General features: G+C 44.9%; 1 protein-coding gene across 3 annotated transcripts in view; it reads right to left on the bottom strand.

Annotated features, from left to right (window-relative positions):
* The window catches only part of cd109 (CD109 molecule), a 123,847-nt gene that overhangs the window by 77,097 nt on the left and 20,498 nt on the right, over positions 1-26,252 (bottom strand). For all 3 annotated transcript variants that reach the window (XM_048536354.2, XM_048536357.2, XM_048536355.2), the window contains exons 5-15: positions 22,385-22,510; positions 21,148-21,187; positions 20,486-20,573; positions 18,510-18,597; positions 15,096-15,297; positions 10,747-10,856; positions 9,253-9,507; positions 6,778-6,879; positions 6,634-6,696; positions 4,193-4,369; positions 2,263-2,415 (exon numbers count right to left, since the gene is read on the bottom strand). In XM_048536354.2, coding sequence (XP_048392311.1) covers positions 2,263-2,415; positions 4,193-4,369; positions 6,634-6,696; positions 6,778-6,879; positions 9,253-9,507; positions 10,747-10,856; positions 15,096-15,297; positions 18,510-18,597; positions 20,486-20,573; positions 21,148-21,187; positions 22,385-22,510 — 1,404 coding nt within the window. The remainder of the gene's footprint in view (positions 1-2,262; positions 2,416-4,192; positions 4,370-6,633; positions 6,697-6,777; positions 6,880-9,252; positions 9,508-10,746; positions 10,857-15,095; positions 15,298-18,509; positions 18,598-20,485; positions 20,574-21,147; positions 21,188-22,384; positions 22,511-26,252) is intronic.

The following is a 26,252-nucleotide window of genomic DNA, read 5'->3' as shown; positions in this document are numbered from 1 at the left end:
TCTGTGACCATCTCCTTTGATAATCTGCCCCTTTGTACAAAGGAGGACCCCATTCTCGAAAGCCAGCTGATCAGAGCCTCAGCTGCTGATAGCCTTCAGTTTTGCTTCACCTCACCAAATCCTGAAGGCACCTTTCCCCGTGTAATATCCTGGTAAAGCCTGCAGCACCCCTGTCTCTTCTTTACATCATCTCTCCACACAAGTGCAGGAGATTCACCTCCTCCATACATCCATCTGCCAAACACACCTTCCAAGTCAAGTAATGATTCACTTGTAGTTCTTACTATTGCATTCCCAACTCACCATTTGATCTCATCTGCACTGGGAAGACCAAATGTAAAGTTGTACTCCACCTCCACTAAGTCTGCAACATATCTCCACACTTGCCACCTCCTTCATTTTAGATCCCTACCTTGATCTCACTCTCACTTTTCCATCCTTGACCATCAAGGCTCAGGGCAAACTCAAGAATCAGCATCTTTTATCCCAGCTCATTGCAGCATCCTGGACTCAATATTGACATCAATAAACTTGGATCTTAATGTCTGTCTCCACCTTGTTCTGTACCTTTTCTCGCTGCTTTCTTTCATTATTTATGCCTTTATCTCTCTGTGTTGCATTATTGTTGCCTTATAGCTATTCACGCCTCAACAAATTTAAGGGGAAGGAGTTCCACATGCCTCATGAGACACTGGTTAGACCTCAGCTGGAATATTGTGTACAGTTCTGGGCACCACATTATGGGAAGGATATGAACGGATTGGGAAGGAGTTTATGAGAATGTTTACAGGGATGAGTGATTTCAGTTATGAGGAAAAGTTAGAGAAGTTGACATTGTTCCCCTTGGAAGAGAGAAAACTAAGAGGAGATTTGACAGAAATTTTCAGATGATTAATGGTAGTTGCGGGGAAAGCTATTCCAAGTCATAAACAGATCGAGAACCAAAGGGTGCAGTTTTAAAGTGTTTTGCAAAAGATGCAAATATGAGCTGATAAAAACTTCTTCACTCAGCAAGTAATTAGGGTATGGAATGCACTGTCTGGAAATGCGATGATGTCAGGTTCAATTGAGGTACTTTCAGAGGGGGACTGGAAGGGTAATTAAATAGAAAGAATATTCAGGGTACCCAAGATAAGGCAGAAGACTGGCACTAAGTTAAAATGATCAGAGAGCTGATGTAGAAGCTTTGGGCTGAATGGTCTCTTTCTGAGATTGGGTGTGAAGCAGTGTTTTACAACATCACTCCTGGATAGCTAAGGTCTCATAATAAAATTTTACAATGGGGTCTCTTTGCTTGTGGTGATACCATCCTGTGTATCTGCTCAGCATTTTTACAGTACCTACTTATCAAGGCCTGTACTCATTTACAAAGATTCTTGTAAGCTGCCTGCTCTTTTTTCACTTTGGACATGGAACATAGAACAGTGCAGCTCAGGAATGAACCCTGTGGCTCATCATGTTGTGACAATGTGGAGGTGCCAGTGTTGGACCGGGGTGGATGAGGTCAGAAGTCACACGACACCAGGTTATAGTCTTCCTGTTCTTCGGCATATCCTTCCATTCCTTGCATATTTTCGTGCTCATCTACAAGTCGCTTAAACACCCCTATCGTATCTGCCTCCACCATCACCACCGGACTCCTCCCACTGTCTGTGTAAAAAAACTGGAACCCCACATCTCCTTTGAACTTTCAGCCTTTCAGTGCATGCCCACCTGGTATTAAACATTTCAACTCTGGGAAAAAGGTTCTGACTGTCAACACTATCTGTGCATCACATAATTTTATAGGCTTCTATCAAGTCTCCCTTCAGCCTCTGCCCCTCCAGAGAAAACAGCCTGAGTTTTTCTAGCCTCTCCTTCTAGCTCATGCCCCCTAATCCCAGCAGCATCCTGGTAAACCTCTTCTGCGCCCTCTCCAAAGCCTGCACATCCTTACTGTAATGTGGTGACCGGAACTGCACACAATAGGCTCGATGCAGAGGTGAGCTTATGTATACATCACGTTTCTCTTTAATCCTGAGCCACTGTTTGTTTTTAAATTGTTGAACAAAACTGTGAAAGGTTCCTCCCAAAAAACTCAAGGAAATCCATCCAATAAAAAAAAACATGGTGATTGGGCTTTATTCTAAGCTAGTGATCTGTAACCCAGGAGTGAATATTAATTTGCTTGCTCAGATAAGCTGACTGCATGAAGACTTTGTTCTTGTTCAGCTGCTGTCTTATGTTAATAGGACACTGTGACCGAGGTTAATAGTCACTTACCATTTCTTCTGTGAGATCATTCCCTCCTTTCAGCAGTTGAACACTCTTGTCCACCACTAAAACACCGACAAGTGACTGACCTTTGTTGGTGGACACACTGAGAGAGACGTTATCAGCTGGACTTACTTGCTCCTTGTTCCAAAACAATGATACCTGCACCAGATGGAACAAATCATCAAATTGCCAGGAACCAATTTGATTTCCATCAGTTCAAAGATCATAGAATCCCTACGGCATGGAAACAGGCCCAACAAGCCCCTGCTGGCTCTTGGAGCATCCCACCCAACCCTATCCCCCCATACCCCACCTAATCTACACACCCCTGAACACTATGGGGCAATTTAGCCTGGCCAATCCACCCTAACCCGCACATCTTTGGACTGTGGGAGGAAAACTGACACAGACACGGGGAGAATGTGCAAACTCCACACAGACAGCTGCCCGAGGGTGGAATTGAACACAGGTCCCTGGCGCCATGAGGCAGCAATGAGCCTCTGTGCTGCCCCATATGAAGGACAATACATGGCACCTTGAAAGTAGGTGAAGGTCTTGTAGGTACAGACTCTGCGCATGAGACTCCAGATTTAAGTCCTACTCCAGGCTGTGATATCCACTGAGGCCAGAAAGGTTGGTAATCTGCAAACTCTGCCAGCTCACTGTAGAGAAGCCAATAAGAGCAGGAGGGAGTCCTGTTCTGCTATTCTTGATACGGCGTGGCACACAGCAAACTACAGCCTCTGTTCAGACTAAAGACCTGCTGCAGGGTAAAAAACAAGCTCCAAAATCAGACATTGGCCTCATACACCTCTCGACACGGGAAGCCTTCACTGTCATGGGAACTAAGAGTGGGAGTAGGCCATTCAGGCCTTTGACCCTGCTCCACTATTTAATTCACTCACCTCAACCTGAATCACACTTAGCTGCTTCACTCCCAATACCCTTCAACACATTACTAATTAAAAATCTGTCTATGTCCTCCTTAAATATATTCTGTGTCCCACCGCACTCTGGGGTTGTGGGTTCGATGGGTTCATGACCCTTCGAGAGAAGTAGTTTATCTGCATTTTTGTTATGAACCTGCTACCCCACTCCTAAAACTATGGCCTCTCATTCAAGATTACGCCACATGAGGAAACAACTTCTACCTTGTTGTTTCCCTTTAGCATTTTATGTACCTCAACCATGTCTCTCAAACTGTTCAATCTCTGTTCGTCATGCAAGCTTTTAATGTCTGTCCAAGTCTTTAATGAAGTAGAACCTCCCTTCACAGGACGTTTATTGGATACAAGCTGAAATTCATTAAGAAGATGTTGGGAAGGATGACCTAAAATGTGGTCAATGAGACTGACAGCCAAACAAAAGGAATGTCAAAGCTTGGGCTCAGTACTTCTGATTGACTGAGTTGAACACAAACTGAGAGTAACTTGGGTATAAACAGTCACAACTGATTTGTAGCATAATTAAAAATGGACATATGAATTAACCACATTGCTGTGGCACAAACAGAAATTACTGGAAAAACTCAGCAGGTCTGGCGGCATCTGTGAGGAGAAAGCAGAGTTACCTTTTTGGGTCCAGTGACCCTTTTTCAGAAGCCACCCAAATAAAAATTGGATGTTTGCTGGGAAGGGAGTGCAAATGATCTGGACTCATTTCAGAACAGAAACAGTTGGAATATCTAATACATCTTTGATATGCAAAATGGAAAACAAGAGTTGAAGAAGTGTTGAAGTGCTTCAGGTGGCTTATCACAGGGTCATTTCAGACATCTGAGATGACCTTGTGATAGGCCACCCTGAAGTATTTCTGAGATGTCTGAAATGACCAGGTTGGATTAGGCCTGACCAGCAATTGAGCTGACGGACAATGGCTGTCCTACTGGTGCTGTCCAGATCCAAAGGCAAGATCAAACACCAGCAAAAGGGCTGACCTTATTTGCAAAGATGCCTTCTACTTCCAGCTTCAAATCATCACTAACAATCTGGCCATCTTCTGTAATGTAGTAGACGATGAGGCTTGCTGAAGGAGCCCAGGAACGTTCTGGTGTTAGCTGGATTGTGGTCAGGTTGCTTTTACCTGTGAGTATCACCTGTCCCCGTGATACCACCTGGGGGAGCGAGGGGAGAAAAACACAGGTAAATGGAGTCATGGAGCCACGGAGTTATAGCACAGAAACAGATCCTTCAGCCCAATTCACCCATGCCGAGCAGATATCCCAAACCAACCTTTGCCAGCATTTGGCACATATCACTTAAACTCTACTTATTCATATTCTTAACCAGATGGCTTTTAAATGTTGTAGTTGTATCTGCCTGCACCATCTCCTCATTCCACATACATACCACCCTCTGCATGAGAAAGTAGCCCTTTAGGTGTCTTTTATATCTTTCCCCTCTCACCTTCAATCTATGCCCTCTAGTTTTGGACTCCCCTATCCTAGGAAAAATACCTTGGCTATTCATCCCATCCATGCCCCTCATGGTTTTATAAACTTCTATTAGGTCACCCCTCAGTTTCCGATGCTCCAGGGAAAACAGCCCCAGCCTATTCAGCTTCTCCTTATAGCTCAAACCCTCCAACCCTGGCACCATCCTTGTAAACCTTTTCAGCACCTTTGCAAATTTCACAACATCCTTCCTATAGCAGGGAGGCCACTACCAATGCACCTTCAGGCTCAGGATTAAAGCATGTCCCAACCACTCAATTATAATTTGATCAATTTAAAATTCATCAATGCTTGGCAGTAAACATTGATAAGGGAGACATGAAATCAAAGGTTTTTATCTGGCACTAAACAGGACTGACCTGTACCATAAATGTCCTGGAATTCAGCACTAAACTGACCATTACTCCGATAAATAAAACAAAGAACTGTAGATGCTGTGAACCTGAAATGAAAGCAGAGATTGCTGGCGAAGCTCAGCAGGTCTGGAAGCATGCGTGGAAAGAAATTATAGCTAACATTTCAAGCACAATGACCCTTTCTCAGAACCGTCACTCAGAGTTCAGGTGTTTTCCAGCAATGCAGTCTGCAGGGTGAGGGACTGGGAGCACAGTTTCTTGGATTCCCTCAAGGAGAGAATTTTAGCTTCAGAATTCCACAGCCCGATGTGTATTTAGAGCCAAGATCAAATTGTGACTAAGAATAGCTAATACTAATTATAAGCGAGAGGGCATAGTACTGGAACAAAGTTATCTGCTGGCATTGAAAGGGTAAAGAAGTCTGTAATTATGTTGCATTGAGTATTGTGAATAAACCAATGGAGAAGCCAAACCTTCATTGGTCTTTCCATCCCTTTTCATCACTCCCACACCCTACTCCTGTCCTGATATGATTTGCTTTCAGTCCAGCTGACCTATTCTTAGTCCCTTTATCAAAGCTGACTCCCCAGACCCGGGCTTGTGACAAGGCCCAGCCACCTGAGGGAGCAATGGCATCAGCAAAAACGACAGTGGTGGACCCCAATGACCAGCGGTGTCTTGAGGAGCAAGGAGGTATGGGACCCATGTATCTCCAGGCCCATGGCTCCAGCTCAGATGCAGCAGTCTCAGGATTGGAGGTAGCAGAGGCGTGTAACCATGAGCCCCAAACCTATTACAGAGACCCAGGGGCCTCTCCCAGACTGATGTGACTAGAGGAGCAGCGGAGAAGGAGCAGGAAGCAGAGAGAAAGATGAACTCCACTGCAATAAAATCTGGCATTATGGTCAAGATGGTGCTGGCAGCAACAGTTGCATATGACACACAAACAAAAATTTCCCTGTATACATGTGGCAATATATCTAAGACTAGTTAATGGAACAAAAACAGAAATTGCTGGAGAAACTCAACAGATATGACACATCTGTAGAGAGAGAAACTGAATGTACGTTTTGGGTTCAGTGTCTCTTCTTCAGCCTACCCATTATCTCCTGTTCTTAGCCCTCATTATCACTTATTCCTCTGTCCTGTCTTACTATCAATACTCACCTCATCTGTCTGCCTGCCACTTTCTCTCTAAGTGGGACCTGCCTCCACCTACCCTCTCATGTCCCACCCCAACCACAACCCAATCTTCACCATTAATACCACTTCTTCATAGCTGCTGTCAGAAGTGTCATCAGACCCGGAGCGTTAACTCTGTTTCTCTCTCTCCACAGATGCTGCCAGGCCTGCTGAGTTTCTCCAGCAATTTCTGTTTTGGTTATCGATCTGACTCATGCTTCAGTTGGATGTTTACTGGAGTGGCAGTCACCATATTGCCATTAGTGCCAACTGTCTTTGCGGACGCAGTGCATGTAACAATATTTGGTAAGCTGTCCCGAAAAGGCATGACACCTTGCTGCATAAATGCACATTTCCTTTTAAATTATAAGTTATGGATTAAGTTACCTGATAGGTTGTCTCGTTCAATAACTCCGAGCTTTCAATGGAAACTTCAAATGGCAACCCCACCTGGAAGTAAACACAGCTCATCAACATGCTTTAAAATCAAGGCTCACCGAATTATTGAATGAATTTCTCTCTGACAATTACCTTGAGGATGGGAGTCTGAGTCTGAAGTTGGATGACTGGTCTCTCATAAGGCCAAGCATTGCTACTCACTGAAATATGTTCCACAGTTTTCACAAACATAACCTGTTGGGAATTGTAGCAACACAGTGAGAACCCATTACATATTGTCTATATGCCCCAACCATTTCTAATTCCACAAATTCCACTAATTGTTCTTAATTGAGTGAACTCCTGGACTGTCAAAGGAATATTACACTTGACGATAATTAAAATACCAGTATGGTCAGTGTTGGTTGTCCATTTGGCCTACATTGCCAAGTTACTTCAAAGGGCAGTTACAAGCCAACTATATTGCTACGTGTCTGGAGTCACTTATGGGCTATTTGTGAACCAGGGTAATTTTGACTGGCAATTTATTTTGTTAACTGAATTTAAATCCCACCACCAAATCCCCATGAGGCTGAGTATGCTTGAGGGAGAATGTGTGAGTGAGTGTGTGCATATGAGAGTGTATGTGAACATGTGAGCGTGGGTGGCAGCGTATGTGTTTACCCACGAGCCAGTCTGAGTGAGAGGATTAAGTGTGTTTGTCAGAATGTGTATGAGTGAGTGAGAGTGTGTGAGAGTGTAACAGGAAGCATGAATATTTGTGTTTGAGAGTGTATGTGACTATAAGACAGAGAGAGAGAGAGTGTGTGAGTGTGTGCATGAGTAAGTGAGAGAATAAGTGTGTGCTTGTGAGAATATATGAGTGAGTGAGGCTGCGCACACATATCAGTAAGAATGTGTGAGTGACAACATATGTGTGTAAAAATGTACATCAAAGTGAGCAATTATGGATAAGAAAATGTTGAGCATGGGTGGAATCATACTTTATTTGAGGTGGTTGGCTTTTGCCCAAAGTGAATTGTTTCTCTGACACTGTCTGTCCTGTTCTGGTGTTCAGCAGACTTGGTGCATATACATCCAGCACATGTGCAAGTGTTTTATTCCCATTTATCCTAATCTACAGACTGACCAGGACATTGCCAACCACTGCCACCCTGCACACCATTCCTCCCACCTCCAACTATACTCTCATCGTTTGCCACCAGATCACAGTAACCACAAACAGGCAAAGTACCCCCCAGCACCCAACGCCACTCTCCCAGGCCCAGCAGCACCAGCTCTCCCAGAGCCCAGACCAAACTGGAATGGGAGAGGTGTGAGAGTGAGTGAGAGAGAAGGGATATGATTGTACCTAAGTTAGCGGAATTGTATAAGAGTGAGGGTGAATGAATGATTGTAAGTGGAAACAAATGGGAACATGTGTGAGTGGAGAGTGAGTGAGTGTGAGTGTAAATGAGTGAAAGTCTGGGTGAACAACAGTGAGTGTGTGAGTCAGAGTAAGTGTGTGTGTCAGTGTAAATGAGTGAGTGAATGAGGATGTGAATGAATGAGTGAAATTGTGTAAATAAGTGACAATGTAACTGGGGGTGTATGTGAGTAAGCCTGTGTGTCTATGGGTGAGTGAGTAAGTGTGTGTGTGAGAGAGCTACAGTGTGTCAACAAGTGTGACTTTGACAATAAGTGATAGAGACGGTTTGTGAATGTGTATGTGTGTGAATGTGTGCACGTGTTTATGTGTGTGCATGCATGCAAGTGGGCACGTGTGTACATATGCACGTATGTGTGTGTGTGCATGTGCATGAATGTGTGCACATGTGTGTATGTGTGTCCTCATCTGCATGTGTGTGCGCATGCATGTGTGTACATGCGTGTATGTGTGAGGTTACATGTATGTGCATGTGTGAATGCATGTGCATGTGTATGTGGATATGTGTGCACATGCGCATGTGTGTATCTGTATGCATGGATGTGTGTGTGTGTGTGTGTGTGTGTGTGTGTACGAGCACAAATGAGTATGTGTGAGTGTAACTGAGTGTGTGTATGTGTGAGTATAAATGTGTGCGTGTATGTGTGTGAGTGTAAATAAATGTGTGTTTGTATGTGTGTGAGTGTGAGCGTAAATGAGTGATTGTGTGAGTGCAAATGAGTGTGTCTGTGTGTGAGTGTAAATGTGTGTCTGTACGTGTGTCTGTCAGTGTAAATGAGTGAGTGTGTGTGTGCGCATGTGTGGATATGTGTATGCGTGTGAGAGAGACACTCTGACATTAGTCTTTTAACTTTGCTTCTTATTTTTCTGACCTTTGGTTATACAGTGTATAGCTGAATTGTAACTGTTTTCTCTTTATTTCTCTTGTCTGTAACTAAGGGTTGTACTAAGAGTACTCTGTACCTAAGATGGAGCAAGAAAATGCAACTTAGGAACTTTTCACAGTACTCATTCGAGTACATGTGACAATATAGTTAATTCATGTGTGTGAGTATGTGTGTATGTGTGTGCTGTGTGTGTGTGTGTGTGTGTGTGTGTGTGTGTGTGTGTGTGTGCATGTGTGTGTGCGCGTGTGCACGCGTCTATGTGCAGGAGATGGTTTAAGAGAGTCTATTCTCTACCTGTATCCATAAGCTCACAGTGTTTGGCAACAGTGGAAACTGAAGCTTAACCAATCCACTCTCTGGAACAGTGGCATTGATAGTGTGTGAGGATGTCTCCCAGATATCCCTGGCAACATTAAGATGATCTGATGGTTTGCTGGTGAGTGTTGGGTTTACAAATGCGTGTCTTTGGGTCTGTGATATTTGGAAAACCAGAATGTTCTCTCTGTCTTGCAGGGTCAGTTTCCTGTGATCGACACGTGTCACCTGGACCTTGAAATTAACAAGAGAGGTGTTTAGTTGTTCAGTGGACACAAAAATGCATCAACATAGTTGACATGACCTGAACTCTTAGATTCAGTGAGGAAGATACGTAGTGAAACTGACAATCCTTGCCATAAATGTTTTAGTTCATTAAATACCAGAAGTGAGTTAAAAGTAAACCTTATGTCCCTAATGAGATAAGGCCAGAAAACCATAAAAATAGGAACAGGAGTAGGCAATTCAGCCCCTCGATTCCTGCTCAACTATTCAATAGGATCACAGTTGGTCTGACATTGATCCTCACATTTATGTTTTTGCATTTTCTCCATATTCCTTGGTTCCTCCAAACTCTCACTGACACTCTCATGGGCTTATCGGTTTCTACCGAAGCCAACACCCACAACCTAGCAGAAACCCTGCCTCCCCAACCTGCTGCACTCATAGGTCAAGCAGGAGGTGGTTACTTAAGTCTGCTTTCTCAAAAGAGGGCAAAGATAGAATCATAGAATCCCTACAGTGTGCAAGCAGGCCATTCAGCCCATCAAGCCCACACCGACCCTCTGAAGAGCATCCCACTCACACCCCCCACCCTATTCTTATAACCCTGCATATCCCATGGTGAATCCACCCTAGCCTACACATCTTTGGACTGTGGGAGGAAACCGGAGCACCCGGAGGAAACACATGCAGACATGCGGGGAATGTACAAACTCCACACAGACTGTCACCCGCGGGTGGAATCGAACCCAGATCCCTGGCACTGTGACACCACAGTGCTAACCACTGAGCCACCATGCTGCCCCCACGTGGGTAGACGTGCATTCTATTCGCTCTTGGTGCCATCTTGCTTTGCACAAATGGCTTGTGTAGCAGTACTGATGGAGTGGCAAAGGTGGGACAACTGCTTTGAGTGCATTCGTACATCCAGGGGATCCAATAACATTCTTGATAATGTCCAAACATCATTGTTTCAGGGTGTGTAGGCTTGAATAATAATACATCCAGCCTAGCTAACAAAGACAAGTTCAATTTCTTTCTCAAAGGAAATGGTGGCACTGATCAGAAGTGACTTTAAAAGATCCTGGTGGACTGGAGAGTTGTGACTGTAGGTTGGTGTGAAGTTGCTGAGAGTAAACTGTGAACCGGCTGTCTACATCCACTGCCCCATCACATCCCACCTCCCAGCTCTCACCCAGGCTTGGTTACAGACTGACCTTTGAGGTTATATCTGTCTTGATGAGTACTTACCTTGGCTGTGAAGTTGAGAGGCGGCTTTATTATTTTCTGATAGCTGAGAATCTGCAACCCGTACTTCACGAATGAAACGGTGACGTTTATGTCTGTGGATTGCATCACTCCTGTGGTCACAAAACAGGAGCTTTAATCACCAACATGTACTCAGTCAACCTGGTCAAATTATTCCATATAATATCTACTTAATGTCTCGTCCTATTCCAATACGAGGCAGATACAAACCCAAGTTCACAAACTGAGTAGTATCTGCACTTTAAACCACAAGGAATAATTCCACTATATACCTGATCCCAATTTAGAAATATACAGACCCGTCGGTCCAACTCGTCCATGCCAACCAGATATTCTAAATTCATCTAGTCCCATTTGCCAGCATTTGGCCCATATCACTCTAAACCCTTCCTATTCACGTACCCATCCAGATGCCTTTTAAATGCTGTAATTGTACCAGCCTCCACCACTTCCTCAGGCAGCTCATTCCATACACACACCACCCACTGTGTGAAAAAGTTGCCCCTTAGGTCCCTTTGAAAACTTTCCCCTCTCTATCATAAACCTATAACCTCCAGTTTTGGACTCTCTGACCCTGAGAAAAAGACATTGGCTATTCACCCTATTCATGCCCCTCATGTTTCTATAAACTTCTGTAAGGTCACTCCTCAGCCTCTGACGCCGCAGGGGAAATAGCCCCAGTCTACCTGGGCTGTTCTGGATGAGAAGGTAGACACACAGGGGGTTGGAAGAACACAGCAAGCCAGGCAGTATCTGGCAGGAAGAAGTAATCAATGGTTTCAGGTACTGTCCTTCTTGAGGACTGGATGTGGGGGTATGGGGAGCTGCAGATAAAGTTGGGGTGGAAGGGGTGGAGATGGAGTGGCGGTGATAGGTGGACTCAGGTGGTAGGTACAATCTGTTTGGTCGATGGGAAGGGAGAATCCGGTCGGTGGCTGGAAGGCAGGGTCAGAAGGTGGAATGGGTAGGAGGATATGGGGCTGGAAGAGGAGGCAGGGGATGGGTAGGAAGGCTATTTGAAATTAGAGAACTCAGTATTGAGTCCCTCAGGATTTGTGCAAATTTGAAGAACACCACCTTATCTTCTGCATCCCAGAGATCTCAAGACTGAGTTCCCTAATTTCAAATAATCTTACCCCCCTTTCCCCAAATCCCCTTCCTGCCCCATCTCCTCCCTTCCATTCCACCTTCTGATTCTCCCTTTGAGCCAACAGCCTCCCTATGGTACACCGCTGATCAGAAGCTTCCAATCACAGAAACATCCCTCCACCACCTCACTTTGCCTCCTATTTTCAAGCCAATTTCGGATCTGGTTGGCTAAGTTGCCTTGGATCCCATGGGCTCTTACCTTTTGGATCAGCCTTCCATGTGGGACCTTGCCAAAGGCCTTACTGCAGTCCATGTAACTACACTGCCCTCATAAATATACTAAGCCACTTTTAAATTAAAAAAACTCAATTAAGTTAGTCAGACAGGATCTTCCATTAACAAATCCATGCTGACTATTCCTGATCAATCCCTACATTTTCCCCAAGTATTGATTAATCCTGTCCTTCAGAATTGATTCCAATAATTTCTCTCCCACTGACATCAGACTAATTGGTCTGTAATTCCCTCCTGCCTTTCTTGAATAAAGGAACCACATTAATTATCCTCCAGTCATTTGACATTTCACCTTTGACCAGTGAAGTATTAAATATCTCCACCAGGGCCTCAGCAATTTTGTCCCTTGTCTCCCATGGAAACCTGGGATACCTCTCATCAGGCCCCAGGAATTTATGTGCCTTTATGCTGCTTTAACATCTAATACCTCCTTGTTGGTATTCTTAACATGCTCTAGAATGTCATCATCCCAACTGAAATCCCCACCTCCAATGTCTTCCTCCTCTACAAATAATGTTGAGAAATATCATTTAAGACCTCACCCACAACCACCCGCTCCATGGACATATTGTCCGTTTGGTCTCTAATAGGTCTCACTCCTTCCCTGGTAATCCTCTTACTCTTAATATGCTTACAAAAAGCTTTGATGTTTTCCTTAATCTCATCTGCCAAAGATATTCTGTGGCCCCTCTTTACCTTCCTGATCTCCTTTTGAAGCAACCCCCTATACTCTTTATACTTTTGAAAGCGCTCCCTGTTTTTAATGCGCTTTACCTGACATATGATTCCTTCTTTTTCTTCACTAAATTCTCAATATCCCTTCACATCCAGGGATCCCTGGACCTGTTGCCCTTGCTCTTCATTCTTGGAGGAAATGTTGACCCTGAATTCTCAGTATACTACTTTCGAAAAACTCCTACTTTCCAAATGTAGACTTACTCCCAGTCCATGTTTGCCCGATCCCGTATAATGATATTGAAATCACTTTCGCCCAATTTAGACACAACTATCCTTATCCCTTTCCATATGACTTTGAAACTTACAGAGTTATGATCACTATTCCCAAAATGCTCACCTACTGAAGCTTCAAATACCTGACCGGTTTCATTCCCTAGAATTAGGTCTAGCACTGCCCCATCTCTAGCAGTGCTATATATGTACTGATACAAAAAAGTCTCCTGGATGCATGTTAAAAATTCCTCTCCATCTAATCAGTTCATACTGAGATGATCCCAGTTAATGTTAGCAAAGTTGAAATCCCCTACTACCATAATCCTGTTTTTCTCACACCTCTCTGTCATTTCCCACCTATCTGCTCCTCTACCTCCCTCTATCGGGATGCCTGTAGTATATTCCCAGCAAAGTAATTGCCCCTTTTTTTTGAAAGTTTACTCAGAAGGCCTCTTTCGAAGACCCTGCAAAGACATCCTCCATCATTATTGTAATGATGGTCTCCTTTATCAGTAATGCAGTGCCCCCACCTTTCTTACATTAAAAGTTTGTGAATATTCTTTCCATGTTTCTATTTAATCCTGGAAACCAACTACTTATTTTCATACTCTTGGGCCTTATATTTATTGTATTCCTTAAATGATTATTGTCTATCAAGTCAGATCCTAATATCGGACTTGTCCAGTATTCGTAATAACTGGGAACGTAACAGTTGTCTGTGAGTGGAATGGTTAAGAAGTAGATAAGATCATGAAAATTTCTTCTGGAGCATAACTCAAAATTTAGTCTTTCAGCTACAAAAGGTGAAGTCTGAGGTCAATGAAATCAGGGATGATCCTTCAGGTCTTGCAAAATCCTATGTTCCTATTGGCTACTCAGGTAGGAAGTCAGTTGCCAGTCTTAGACGCCAAGTAGCATCCAATTAAAAACAGCCTCGGGAGATTAGTGATTGTAACGAGGTTAGTCAGGTGAAGCTCATAGAACATGAGTCCTCTGATTGGGGCTGTTAGTCTGGTCCAATCAGGGAGCCTTGGCTGACAGATAAGAAACAAACTGTCACTGTGAGAGATAATGGGAACTGCAGATGCTGGAGAATTCCAAGATAACAAAGTGTGAAGCTGGATGAACACAGCAGGCCAAGCAGCATCTCAGGAGCACAAAGGCTGACGTTTCGGGCCTAGACCCTTCATCAGAGAGGGGGATGGGGGGAGGGAACTGGAATAAATAGGGAGAGAGGGGGAGGCGGACCGAAGATGGAGAGTAAAGAAGATAGGTGGAGAGGGTGTAGGTGGGGAGGTAGGGAGGGGATAGGTCAGTCCAGGGAAGACGGACAGGTCAAGGAGGTGGGATGAGGTTAGTAGGTAGCTGGGGGTGTGGCTTGGGGTGGGAGGAAGGGATGGGTGAGAGGAAGAACCGGTTCGGGAGGCAGAGACAGGTTGGACTGGTTTTGGGATGCAGTGGGTGGGGGGGAAGAGCTGGGCTGGTTGTGTGGTGCAGTGGGGGGAGGGGATGAACTGGGCTGGTTGAGGGATGCAGTGGGGGAAGGGGAGATTTTGAAACTGGTGAAGTCCACATTGATACCATATGGCTGCAGGGTTCCCAGGCGGAATATGAGTTGCTGTTCCTGCAACCTTCGGGTGGCATCATTGTGGCAGTGCAGGAGGCCCATGATGGACATGTCATCAAGAGAATGGGAGGGGGAGTGGAAATGGTTTGCGACTGGGAGGTGCAGTTGTTTGTTGCGAACTGAGCGGAGGTGTTCTGCAAAGCGGTCCCCAAGCCTCCGCTTGGTTTCCCCAATGTAGAGAAAGCCGCACCGGGTACAGTGGATGCAGTATACACTGTGAGAGCTGGTTCTGAGGAAACTGGATCAGTGTCAAGGACTTTTCAGGTGTAAATAAAGGGTGACTTGGTCATGGGATACTGGCCTCTGTAGAATTGTTTCAAGGAGGTTTCAGAGGTTGTACACCACATCGTCACTTGTGATTAGACCTTACCTGTTTGTGATTCTGTCATTGCAGCTTTGATTGTCAGTGGGAATTTGTGAAGCATGTAAGGTTCCAGCCAAGGTCCTATCAGTGTCCGCAATGACTCGTTTGCTGGGGCTAAACGTTCATACCTCGGAAAATCTCCAAATAGTTTTGGCAAGATCTCCTGAAGTTCAGCTGTAGCAAAGCTGAAATGTACAGTCCCATTCGCCTGCCGAGGGAGATATGAGGGAGTTAATAGTCACTGAAGTAGACTTCTCGATCAGCACTTTGTCATTGACTTGATCACACTGTGATGCAAATAAGCATTTTTTGTCTCTCCAGTGCCTTGGCATTGATTTTGTCATTTTTTAAAAATATTCATTCATGGCATGAGGGGATCACTGGCTGGTCCAGCATTTCTTGCCCATCCCTAGTCGCCCCCTTGAGAAGGTGGGGGTGAGCTGCCTTTTTGAACCACTGCGGTCCATGTGCTGTAGGTTGACCCACAATGCCCTTGGGAAGGGAATCTTTTTCTTTCCTTTATTCATTCAAGGGATGAGGGTGTTGCTGACCAGGCAGCATTCATTGCCCATCCCTAATCGCCCAGAGGGCGGTTAAGAGTCAATCACATTGCTGTGGATCTGGGGTCACATGTAGGCCAGACCAGGTGAGGATGGCAGTTTCCTTCCCTCAAGAGCATTAGTGAACCAGATGGGTTTTTCCCAACGATGGATTCACGGTCATCATTAGAATGTTAATTCCACGTATTTTATTGAATTCAAATTCACTATCTGCCTTGGCGGGATTCAAACCCAGGTCCCCAGAACATTATCTGGATCTCTGGATTAACAGTTCAGCTATAATACCACTAGGCCATCACCTAGCCATACCACTGGAGGAGATGCCAGGATTTTGAACCAGCAACACGCAGGAACAGATGTATTTCCAAGTCAGGACAGTGAGTGGTGTGGAGGGGAAATTGCCAATGGCCGTGTTCTCATGTATCAGCTGCCCTTGTCCTTCTGGATGGAGGTGGTAGTGGGGTCGCAGGGTGCTATTTATGGATCGTTGGTGAATTTCTGTAGTGCTCCTTGTAGACAGCACACACTGAACGTCAGTGGTGGAGGGGGTGAACATAGGAATATAGGAACATTGGAACAGAAGAAGGCCATTCAGCCCCTTGAGTCCGTTCTTCCATTCAATGAGATCATGTCAGATCTGTACATAACTGCATATGGCTCATTTTCCCTTAATACATTTGCTTAACAAAGATTTAAAATGTGAATATTTGCGGGTGTGGTGCCAATCAAGCGGGCTGCTTTGTCCAGGACGGTGTTAATCTTTTTGAGTGTTTTTGGAGTTACGCTCATCCAGGCAAGTGGGGAGTATTCCATCACATTCATGACTTGTAGAAGTTGGGCAGACCTTGGGGAGGTGAGTTACTCACTGTAGAATTCCTAGCCTCTGATCTGCTGTTGCAGCCATTGCACTTATATAGCTGGGCCAGTTCAGCTTCTGGTCAGTGGTAACCCCCAAGATATTGATAGTGGGGGATTCACACATGGCGCTGAGCAATCAAATTAATTCGCAAAGTATTCAAAGTACATTCTGGCATCCATGAGGGAGGTTAACATCCTGAGCTTATTAGAATTTCCATCACACATCCCTACAGCAGTGTAAGAGGTGACTTTGAGGGATGAATGGAAGTGATCCACTGACCTCTGATGACTTGGTCACAATTGTAGAGAAAGGGAAAAACATACTTAAGGGATCATCACGATGTAAGCTCATCCCTCATAAATCCAAATGGCAATTTGGGAGAAACATCTTTACCCAAAGAGTGGTGACACCATGGAATGTTTTGGGGAAGTAATGCCCTAGAGATATCCTTGTTAGATTATTAATCCAAAGACCCAGGTTATGTATCAGAATCATAGAATCCCTACAGTATGGAAACAGGCCCTTCGGCCCAACAAGTCCACACTTACAGCATCCAACCCAGACCCATCCCCTTATAAGCTAAATAATCCACACATCCCCAAACATTATAGACAATTTAGCACAACCAATCCACCTAGCCTGCACACCTTTGGTCTGTGGGAGGAAACCGGAGCACCCAGAAGGGACCCACGCAGACACAGGGAGAATGTGCAAACTCCACACAGATAGTTGCCCGAGGGTGGAATCGATCCTGGATCCCTGGCATTGTGAGGCAGCAGTGCTAACCACTGAGCCACCATGTCATCCCTAAAACTGTCTCCAATCCTCCTAACATGCACATCACTGCTGTGGAAACTCACACAGACATGAGGAGAACATGCAAACTCCACACAGGGAGTAACCCCAAGGCTTGGATCGAACCTGGGTTCCTATGGTTGTGAGACAGCAGTGCTAACCACTGAGCTCTTAATTAGGGTTCAAATCCCACCATGGCAGATAATGAAATTCAAATTCAATAAAAATTTTGAATCAAGAATGTAATGAATCTAACTAATCTTTCACAAAAATGAGGGGGCAATCTCAGAGAAACAAAAAAATTCTGATGGGACTAGACAGGCCAGATGTGGGAAGAATCTTCCCAATGTCGGGGAAGTCCAGAGCTAGGGGTCACAATTTAAGAATAAGGCGTAAGCCATTAAGGACTGAAATAGGGAAGAATTTCTTCACTTCGAGAGTTGTGAACCTGTGGAATTCTCTCACTCAGGAAGGTATTGGGACCAATTCTTGGACATGGCCCTTATGGCTAAAGGGATCAAGAGGTAAGGAGAGAAAGCGGGAGCGAGATACTGAACTTGAATGATTGGCTATGATTATATTGAATGGGTGGTGCAGGCTCAAGGGGCTGAATGGCCTAATTCTGCATCCATTTCCTATGTTTCTCTGGTGGCCCTGAAGCCATTGTCAATTGTTGGAAAAAATTGATGTCATTTACGGAAGGAAGCTGCCATCCTTACCTTGCCTGGCCTACATGTGACTCCAGACCCACAGCAATGTGGTTGACGCTTAACTACCTTCTGGGCAATTAGGGATGGGCAATAAATGCTGCCTAGCCAGAGACAGCCACATTCCTTGAGAAGTGAAATAAGACTCATTGAAATTCAGAGAGGTTGAGCTGAATATGTACATGCATTTATAAAGGAAGCTGGAAAAATGCATGAGTGAGAAAGGGATATGTGGATATGCTGAAAGACTGAGATGGGGCAAAGTGGGGGCAGATCCATGTATAGCAAAACACCAGTATCGTCAGCTGAATGGCCTGAATCTGAACAGACCCAGAGAAACCAATGTAGTGGCTATTTGTTTAGAATCTGAGAATGGAGCCAACAGGAAATTAAGTGCATTCTCAACTACTGATGACAGGAGAGAAGGGAATTGAAGGAGTAAAGGGGGTTGAGGCATCAAGGAGAGTCGTTTCGAAGAGAGACAAAATTTCAGAAGTACCTCATAAGTTTTGTTGACCAGCTGTGGGATGACCGGGATGGAAATGCTAACTGTAACATTTCCTTTCACTGGTTTTCCATACAGGTACCTGAAAAGGAAGAAGATGTGAGGGTTGGCACACCCCAGATGAGAAGCGAAGAGTTCACTGAAACAAAATTCTGCTGCTGTGACCTTCGAGTTCATCAGAGGGTCCAGGTGATAAATGCAGGCCTCGCTAGCGACACTACCCCAAAACCTAATCAAAAAGAGCATCATTGTGATCCACAATCCCACAAATTGTTGATGGGCTTCAGCCAGTGACGCAACTTTTGACGAATGGAGTTTTATTTGGTAAAAGGACTTTGTTTTCGAACCACATCAAGGTGTAGCATCCTGACCAAGGTACCATTGAGCACCACCAACACCGCGTTCCCCCCCACCCCGACCTTGTATTCCTGAGGTAGCCATCATCCCTGATTGTAGGCAAGATCTTCCACACTCTGGACACTCACTCAGCAAACTCAGTGCTGTCCACATGTGGGATTGTTCTCCCATTGGCTCTCCGAGATAACAAAGTGTGAGGCTGGATGAACACAGCAGGCCCAGCAGCATCTCAGGAGCACAAAAGCTGACGTTTTGGGCTTGGATTCTGAAGAAGGGTCTAGGCCCGAAACACCAGCTTTTGTGCTCCTGAGATGCTGCTGGGCCTGCTGTGTTCATCCAGCCCCACACTTTGTTATCTCGGATTCTCCAGCATCTGCAGTTCCCATTATCTCTGAACCCACATTTACATAGCACCTCCAACAAAGTGGAAACATCCCAAAATACTTAAGGGGACCGATGCAAAACAAAGTATGAAAATACAGAGCCATATAAGGTGACAGTGGGTCAGGGGAGCAAACGTTTTGTGAAAGAGGTCAACTTTATGAAGTAATGTAAAGGAGGTAAGAGACTGAGCCACATAGGGTAGGGATTCCAGAGCTTGAGGTTCAGACAATTAAAAGCACAGACGCTTGTAGTCGAGCAACATTAGTTGGGAGCTTCTAAACAGCAGAATTCCTGGAGCCCAGATATCACAGTGAGAAGTATCCTTATTGCTCATGTAGGCAGAGCTGGCTGCGACATTTATTGCTTATCTCTAATTTGCTGGAGAAGGTAGTAGCAAGCTGCCTGCTTGAACTACTGCAGCCCTTAGGTGTGGATACCACAACAGCATTGATAGGGAGGGAGTTCCAGGAATTTGACCCAGTAACAGCGAAGGAGCAGTGGTATATTTCTATATCGGGATGGTGAGTGGTTTGGAGGGGAACTTGAAGGTGGTTCCCATATATCTGTTGCCCTTGTCCTTCTGGATGGTAGCAGTCATCAGTGTGGAAAGTACTTTCAGTTGAGCCTTGTTTATTCACTGCAATGCAAACATGTTGCCACCGTGCCTCAGTGATAAAGAGAGTGAATGTCCAAGATAGTGAGTGTGGTGTGAATCAAGCAGGCTGTTTCGTTCAAGATGATGTCAAGCTTCTTGAGTGTTGTTGGGCCTACATTCATCCTGGCAAGTGGGGAGTGTTCCACCACACTCCTGACCTGTGCCTCGTGGACAGGTGCTGAGGAGACAGGAGCTGAGAGAGTGATATGCTGTTGAATTGGCTGCCTCCAACTTGATCTTGTGAAATTGGGGAAGATTACAGGGGTAGAGAGGAGTGAGTACGTGTAGTGATTTAAAAACAAGAATTAGTATTTTTAAACCAGCAAGCACAGCGATGATGGGGCATTGGATTGGCTGTAAGTCATGGACAGCAGAGTTTCGAATGTCCTCAAGTTCTTGAAGGAAATGTCATTTGAGACCAGTCCAGATTGAATAACCATCTTTAGTTTCTCCAATGCTGGAGAACTTTCTCAATCAATGGATGCCGCTGTCTTAGGCCTAGCCAAACCACCAATTAATATTTCATGATTATGCTGTAATTATTGTGTAAAGTTTCATGTTCAGAATAACTCACCGTCCAGTGACAGTTCCAGTTATGTTCATTTGATGAAGTGGAAGATAGACTGATGATGTGTTGATTAAAACTTCAAAGCGAGGCAACACTGAAATTGAAAATCAGTCAACAATTTATTAATTGGCTCAGAAATTTGATGTTTCAGATAACTGAATTCTTTCAAGGCAGAGTTAACGACATTCACTCTAGGCAAGAGAATCAAAGGTTATCGAGGGTGAAGAGCAAAAACAGATCAGCCATGATCTTCTCCAGTGGTGGAGTAGGCTTGAGGGGCCAAATGGCCTACTTCGACTCTGAGCTCATGCATTTATCGGCTGGACCATCAGTTGTCGCACAACCATGCCTAATTTGCATCAAGAAGGCAGTGGTGAACTTCCTTCTTGAAATGCTGCAGTCCCTTTGGTATAGGGACCCCCTCAATGCCTTTAAGATGGGGCTTCCAAGATTTTGACCCAGCAACACAGAGAAACAGTGATACATTTCCAAGCCAGGATGGTGAGTGATGTGCTGGGGGTGGTGTTTCCATGTATCTGGTCATCTTCAGTTCATGGATTCTGATAAGTTAGGGTGGCAAGTGATCCATGTGAAGCACCAACATTAGCATTGACCGAATCAACCAAACTATTTCTGTCCTGTATCCAAAAAGACCACAAGTTACTTACCGTACTCAGCAACAGTGAAAGTCTTTTCCTTCTGAACACCCTGTAACATGACGACAACACGAGAATATCCGTAATGAGATTTTTCAGAAGAAACTTAAAATTGCACAACCATTATCCCCTTTCCAGTCACTCATTTATGAAGTAATATTTTACCCACAGCTGGGCAATATTTTACCCACTGTTGCCAGCCCATTAGGATTGTTCGAGACATGTCAACATTGCCCTGAGGACAGTTAAAAGTTTGAAAATTATCCATTTTAAAGTTTTCTATTTCATAAACAAGAACAGAAAGAACTGTGGATGCTGTAAATCAGGAGCAAAGACAGAAGTTGATGGAAAAGATCAGCTGATCTGGCAGCATCTGTGAAGGAAAAATTCAGAGGTAATGCAATGTGGTTGAGGCAAATGTTGTATATTTTAAAGGAAAGCTGGTTAATTACATGAGAGATAAAGTAGTAAAAGGATTCTTTTTATTTATTCATAGCACTTGTCGTCCATTCCCTAATTGCCCTGGAGAAGGTGGTGGTGAGCTGCCTTACTGAACCTCTGCCAACTAGGGGAAGGGATGGCCGAGTGGTATTATTGCTGGGCTATTAATCCAGAAAGCTAACTAATATTCTGGGAGCCAGCGCTCAAATCCTGCATTACAGATGGTGGAATTGAAATTCAACCATAAAAAAAATTAAAAACCTAATAACCATGAAATGATCGTTGTGTGAATAAACCAACTCACTAAGCCCCACTAGGGAAGCAAATCTGCAGTCTGGCCCAGCCTACGTGCAACTCCAGACCCACGGCAAGGTTGCAACGAAGGGTCTCTGGATCCGAAATATTAACTCTACTTTCTCTCCACAGGTGCTGCCAGACCTGCTGAGATTTCTTCAGCAATTTCTGTTTGTGCCACAACAATGTGGTTAATTCTTGACTGCCCTCTGGGCAATTAGGAATGGACAATAAATGCTAGCCCAGCCAATGATGCCCATCTCCTGTGAATAAAGGAACACCCATAATGTTGTTAGGAAGGGAGTTCCAGGATTTTGACTCAACAACATCATGGACTGATAAAAAGGGATAACAAGGTGTGGAAGGAGGTTTATGTGAAACGTGCATAAATTCTAGTATGCAGCAGATAGGTCAAATGGCCTGATTCTCTGTTGTATAAACAACATGATGCGGATTATTGCCTTTCTCAGCAGTAAGTTTTGCTGAGCTATGCACCAGGATTAATAATACTCACATTGGATTTGACCTGTATGTACCAGTTCCCAAGTAGTGAGTTCGGAGACAATGGAAATTCCTTGGAAACAACACCGACTGTGGTCTCCAAATCCAGCCACTGTTGGATCACAGATCTCCGCGGACTCTGGTGGAAGATAAATTACATGTTGTTTGAGTGTAATTACAGTTCAATTCAACTATTTCTCCAATATTTTGTGAAGTAGGTATCAGCAGCAATGATAGCACTCCAACAAAATTGATTTATTTACCACCTGGTTGAGCCCAGGAATGAAGACTGATGGTCCAGTGCACCACTGAGGGAATGGGAACCGATATGGTGACACTTAAAATTTTGAAGTGGGTATATATGATCACTGGACATGTTTTCCAAGAAGGGTAGGGGAGTTATCATGACATTCTGGCCAATAAACGTCTTTCAATTCACAGGACAAAAGTGGATGATCTGATCATTATCACAATCTCATTATGGATTTTGACTGAGTGTGCATTTCCTCCGATACATTTTGTAAGTACTTAATGTAGAATTTCCTTTTATTGCCACATGTATTCAGTATAAAATACAGAAAAAAGAGTGTAACATTGTCCTACATAAGTGCCATTCACATTAACTTGGAATAAAATTTTTAAAAATATAAAGAGAGTCCAACTTATTCTCTGCTGCTACAGCATGCTGCCCACCAGATTCTGCGCGGGGCTACACCAGCCCATACCATGCTGCCTGCCAGATTCTGGTCTGGGCTACACCGGTCCATACCTAACTGCCCACTAGATTCTGGTCTGGGCTACACCAGCCCACAACATACTGCCTGCCAGATTCTGCGCTGGGCTACACCAGTCCATACCATACTGCCCACCAGATTCTGCTCTGGGCTACACCAGCCCATACCATGCTGCCTGCCCACTAGATTCTGGTCTGGGCTACACCAGTCCATACCTAACTGCCCACCAGATTCTGCTCTGGGCTAACGAGCCCATACCATGCTGCCTGCCAGATTCTGTTCTAGGCTACACCAGCCCATACCATACTTCCAAGAGTGTCCTCGCAACATCCTTAATATGAATCCAACAGGAATCACACATTTTTCCGTTTTTCAGTAGACACCTGGTAAGTCATAAGGTCAATAAGGACGCAAGTTGTAAAGAGGTCATGAAGAATCTAGATAAGTGAGTGAGCGATAATTTAGCCACTGGAATGTAATGTAGAAAAACATGAATCTCTCTGATTTGGCTGGAAGGATAGGAAAGCAGCATATTACTTAAATAGAGAGAGGTTGCAGAACTCTAGGGTAGAGAGCTATCTGGGTGTTCTGATGATTAGAAAGATATACAGGAGCTTGGCATTTATTGCAAGGGAGACAATAAGTAGGTAGGTGGGCAGGTAGACAAGGGCAGACAGACAGACATTTTTAAAAACTAAGGAGGTCTCCCTATGGTTTTATTGGTGACACTGCATCTGGAGGACTGAGTATAGTTGTAGTCTCCTCGTGTTAAAAAGGATAGAAAGGCCTTAGAAACAATCTCGAGAAGATTCCCTCAACTGACACATAGGGTGATCGTGAGCAATTCTAAAAGGAAAAACTGGTCTGGCTCAGCTGCAATTACTGGGCTTTAGAAGAATGAGAGGCGATCTTATTCAAAGATACAAGGGCCTGAAGGGAACTAGACAAATCAGATTCTGGAAGGATGTCTCAAGAAGTTGAAAAATGTTGGATGTTCCATTTATGACAGAGAAGAGCAGAACTTTTGATCAGTGAGTCATGAATCTTTGAAACCATTTTCCCTACAGACCAGTGGAGGAAGAATCATTACATGCTTTTAAGGCAGACCGATGCTTAATTAACAGGGGAGTTAAAAAGTATCAGGAATGTCAGAGTCCCTACAGTGTGGAAACAGGTCATTCGGCCCATCGAGTCCACACTGACCCTCAAAGAGCATACTACCCAGACCTGGCCTAGAGCCCTGCATTTCCCATGACTGACTAATGTAGACTGCACCTCGCCAGCACTGTGAGGCAGCAGTGTTAATCACTGAGCCCAGGTAGGCCAGAGGAATCAAGACCACCATTAGATCAGCCGTGATCTTTCTCAATGGTGGAGCAGGCTTGAGGCATTGAGTGGCCAACTCTGTCTGCTAATTCACATGTTCATCTGTTAGCCAATTACACAAGTGGTATCAGTCAAGGATCAGGGTCTTACTTGGTATCGATGTTTTTGTTTTCTTGATTCATTAACGGGATGAGAGCATCATTGGCTAGGCAGCATTTATTGCCCATCCTTAGCAGTATAGAGTTAACCACATTGCTGTGGGTTTGGATCACATGTAAGCCAGACCAAGTAAGGAAGGTCAGAGATAGTAGGAACTGCCGATGCTGGAGTCTGAGATAACAAGGTGTGCAGCTGGATGAATACAGCAGGTCAGGCAGCGTCAAAGGAACAGGAAAGCTGACATTTTGGGTCTGGACTGTATACATATCACTCCATCAACCTCCGTATTCTATGCATCATTCTCTGCCAATCTGCCACCTGCAGTCTGGCCCCACTACCAAGGACATTTTTCCCTCCCCACCCTTATCTGCCTTCAGAGGGACTGCTCTCTCCGTGACTCCCTTGTCCGCTCCACACTCCCCATTAGCCCCAAAACCCCTGGCACTTTTCCCTGGCAACTGCAGCAAGTGCTACACCTAGCCCTATTCCTCCCCCCTCACCCCCATCCCAGGCCTCAAGAAAACCTTCCACATTAAACAGATGTTCACCTGCACATCTGCTAATGTGGTATACAGCATCCGCTGTTCCTGTTGTGGCCTCCTCTACATTGGGGAAACCAAGCGGAGGCTTGGGGACCACTTTGTGGAACACCTACACTCGGTTCGCAATAAATAACTGCACCTCTCAGTTGCGAACCATTTCAACTCCCCCTCCCATTCCTTAAAAAACATGTCCATCCTGGGCCTCCTGCAGTGCCACAATGATGCCACCCGAAGGCTGCAGGGACAGCACCTCACATTCCGCTTGGAACCCTACAGCCCAATGGTCTCAATATGGGCTTTACAAGCTTCAAACTCTTCCCACTCCTGACCTCAAGACCAGCCCCTCTCATCCCCGCCTCCTTGACCTGTCTGTCTTTTCTCCCACCTATCCACTGCTCTCACCTCACTAACCAACCCCCACCCCCACTTCCTACCTATTAGCCTCATCCTTGCCTCCTTGACCTGTCCGTCTTCCCTCCCACCTACCTGTCCTTCCCTCCTCACTGACCAACCCTCACCCAACTCCCTACCTACACTCACAAAGAAGAAAGAACAAAGAAAATTACAGCACAGGAACAGGTCCTTCGGCCCTCCAAGCCTGCGCCATTCCAGACCCTCTGTCTAAGCCTATCATCTATCTTCTTAGGGTCTATATCCCTTTGGTCTCTGCCCATCCATGTACCTGTACAAATATATCTTAAAAGACACTAACGTGTCTGCGTCTACCACATCCGCTGGCAACGCGTTCCAGGCACCCACCACCCTCTGTGTAAAGAACTTTCCACGCATATCTCCCTTAAACTTTCATCCTCTCACTTTGAACTCATGACCCCTAGTAATTGAGTCCCCCACTCTGGGAAAAAGCTTCTTGCTATCCACCCTGTCTATACCCCTCATGATTTTGCAGACCTCAGTCAAGTCCCGCCTCAATCTCCATCTTTCTAATGAAAATAATCCTAATCTACTCAACCTTTCTTCATAGCTAGCATCCTCCATACCAGGCAACATCCTGGTGAACCTCCTCTGCACCCTCTCCAAAGCATCCACATCCTTTTGGTAATGTGGCGACCAGAACAGTACACAGTACTCTAAATGTGGCTGAACCAAAGTCTTATACAAC

The sequence above is a fragment of the Stegostoma tigrinum genome, chromosome 9, assembly GCF_030684315.1.
Source record: "Stegostoma tigrinum isolate sSteTig4 chromosome 9, sSteTig4.hap1, whole genome shotgun sequence".
NCBI lineage: Eukaryota > Metazoa > Chordata > Chondrichthyes > Orectolobiformes > Stegostomatidae > Stegostoma > Stegostoma tigrinum.
This window is presented reverse-complemented; position numbering and strand designations above follow the sequence as displayed.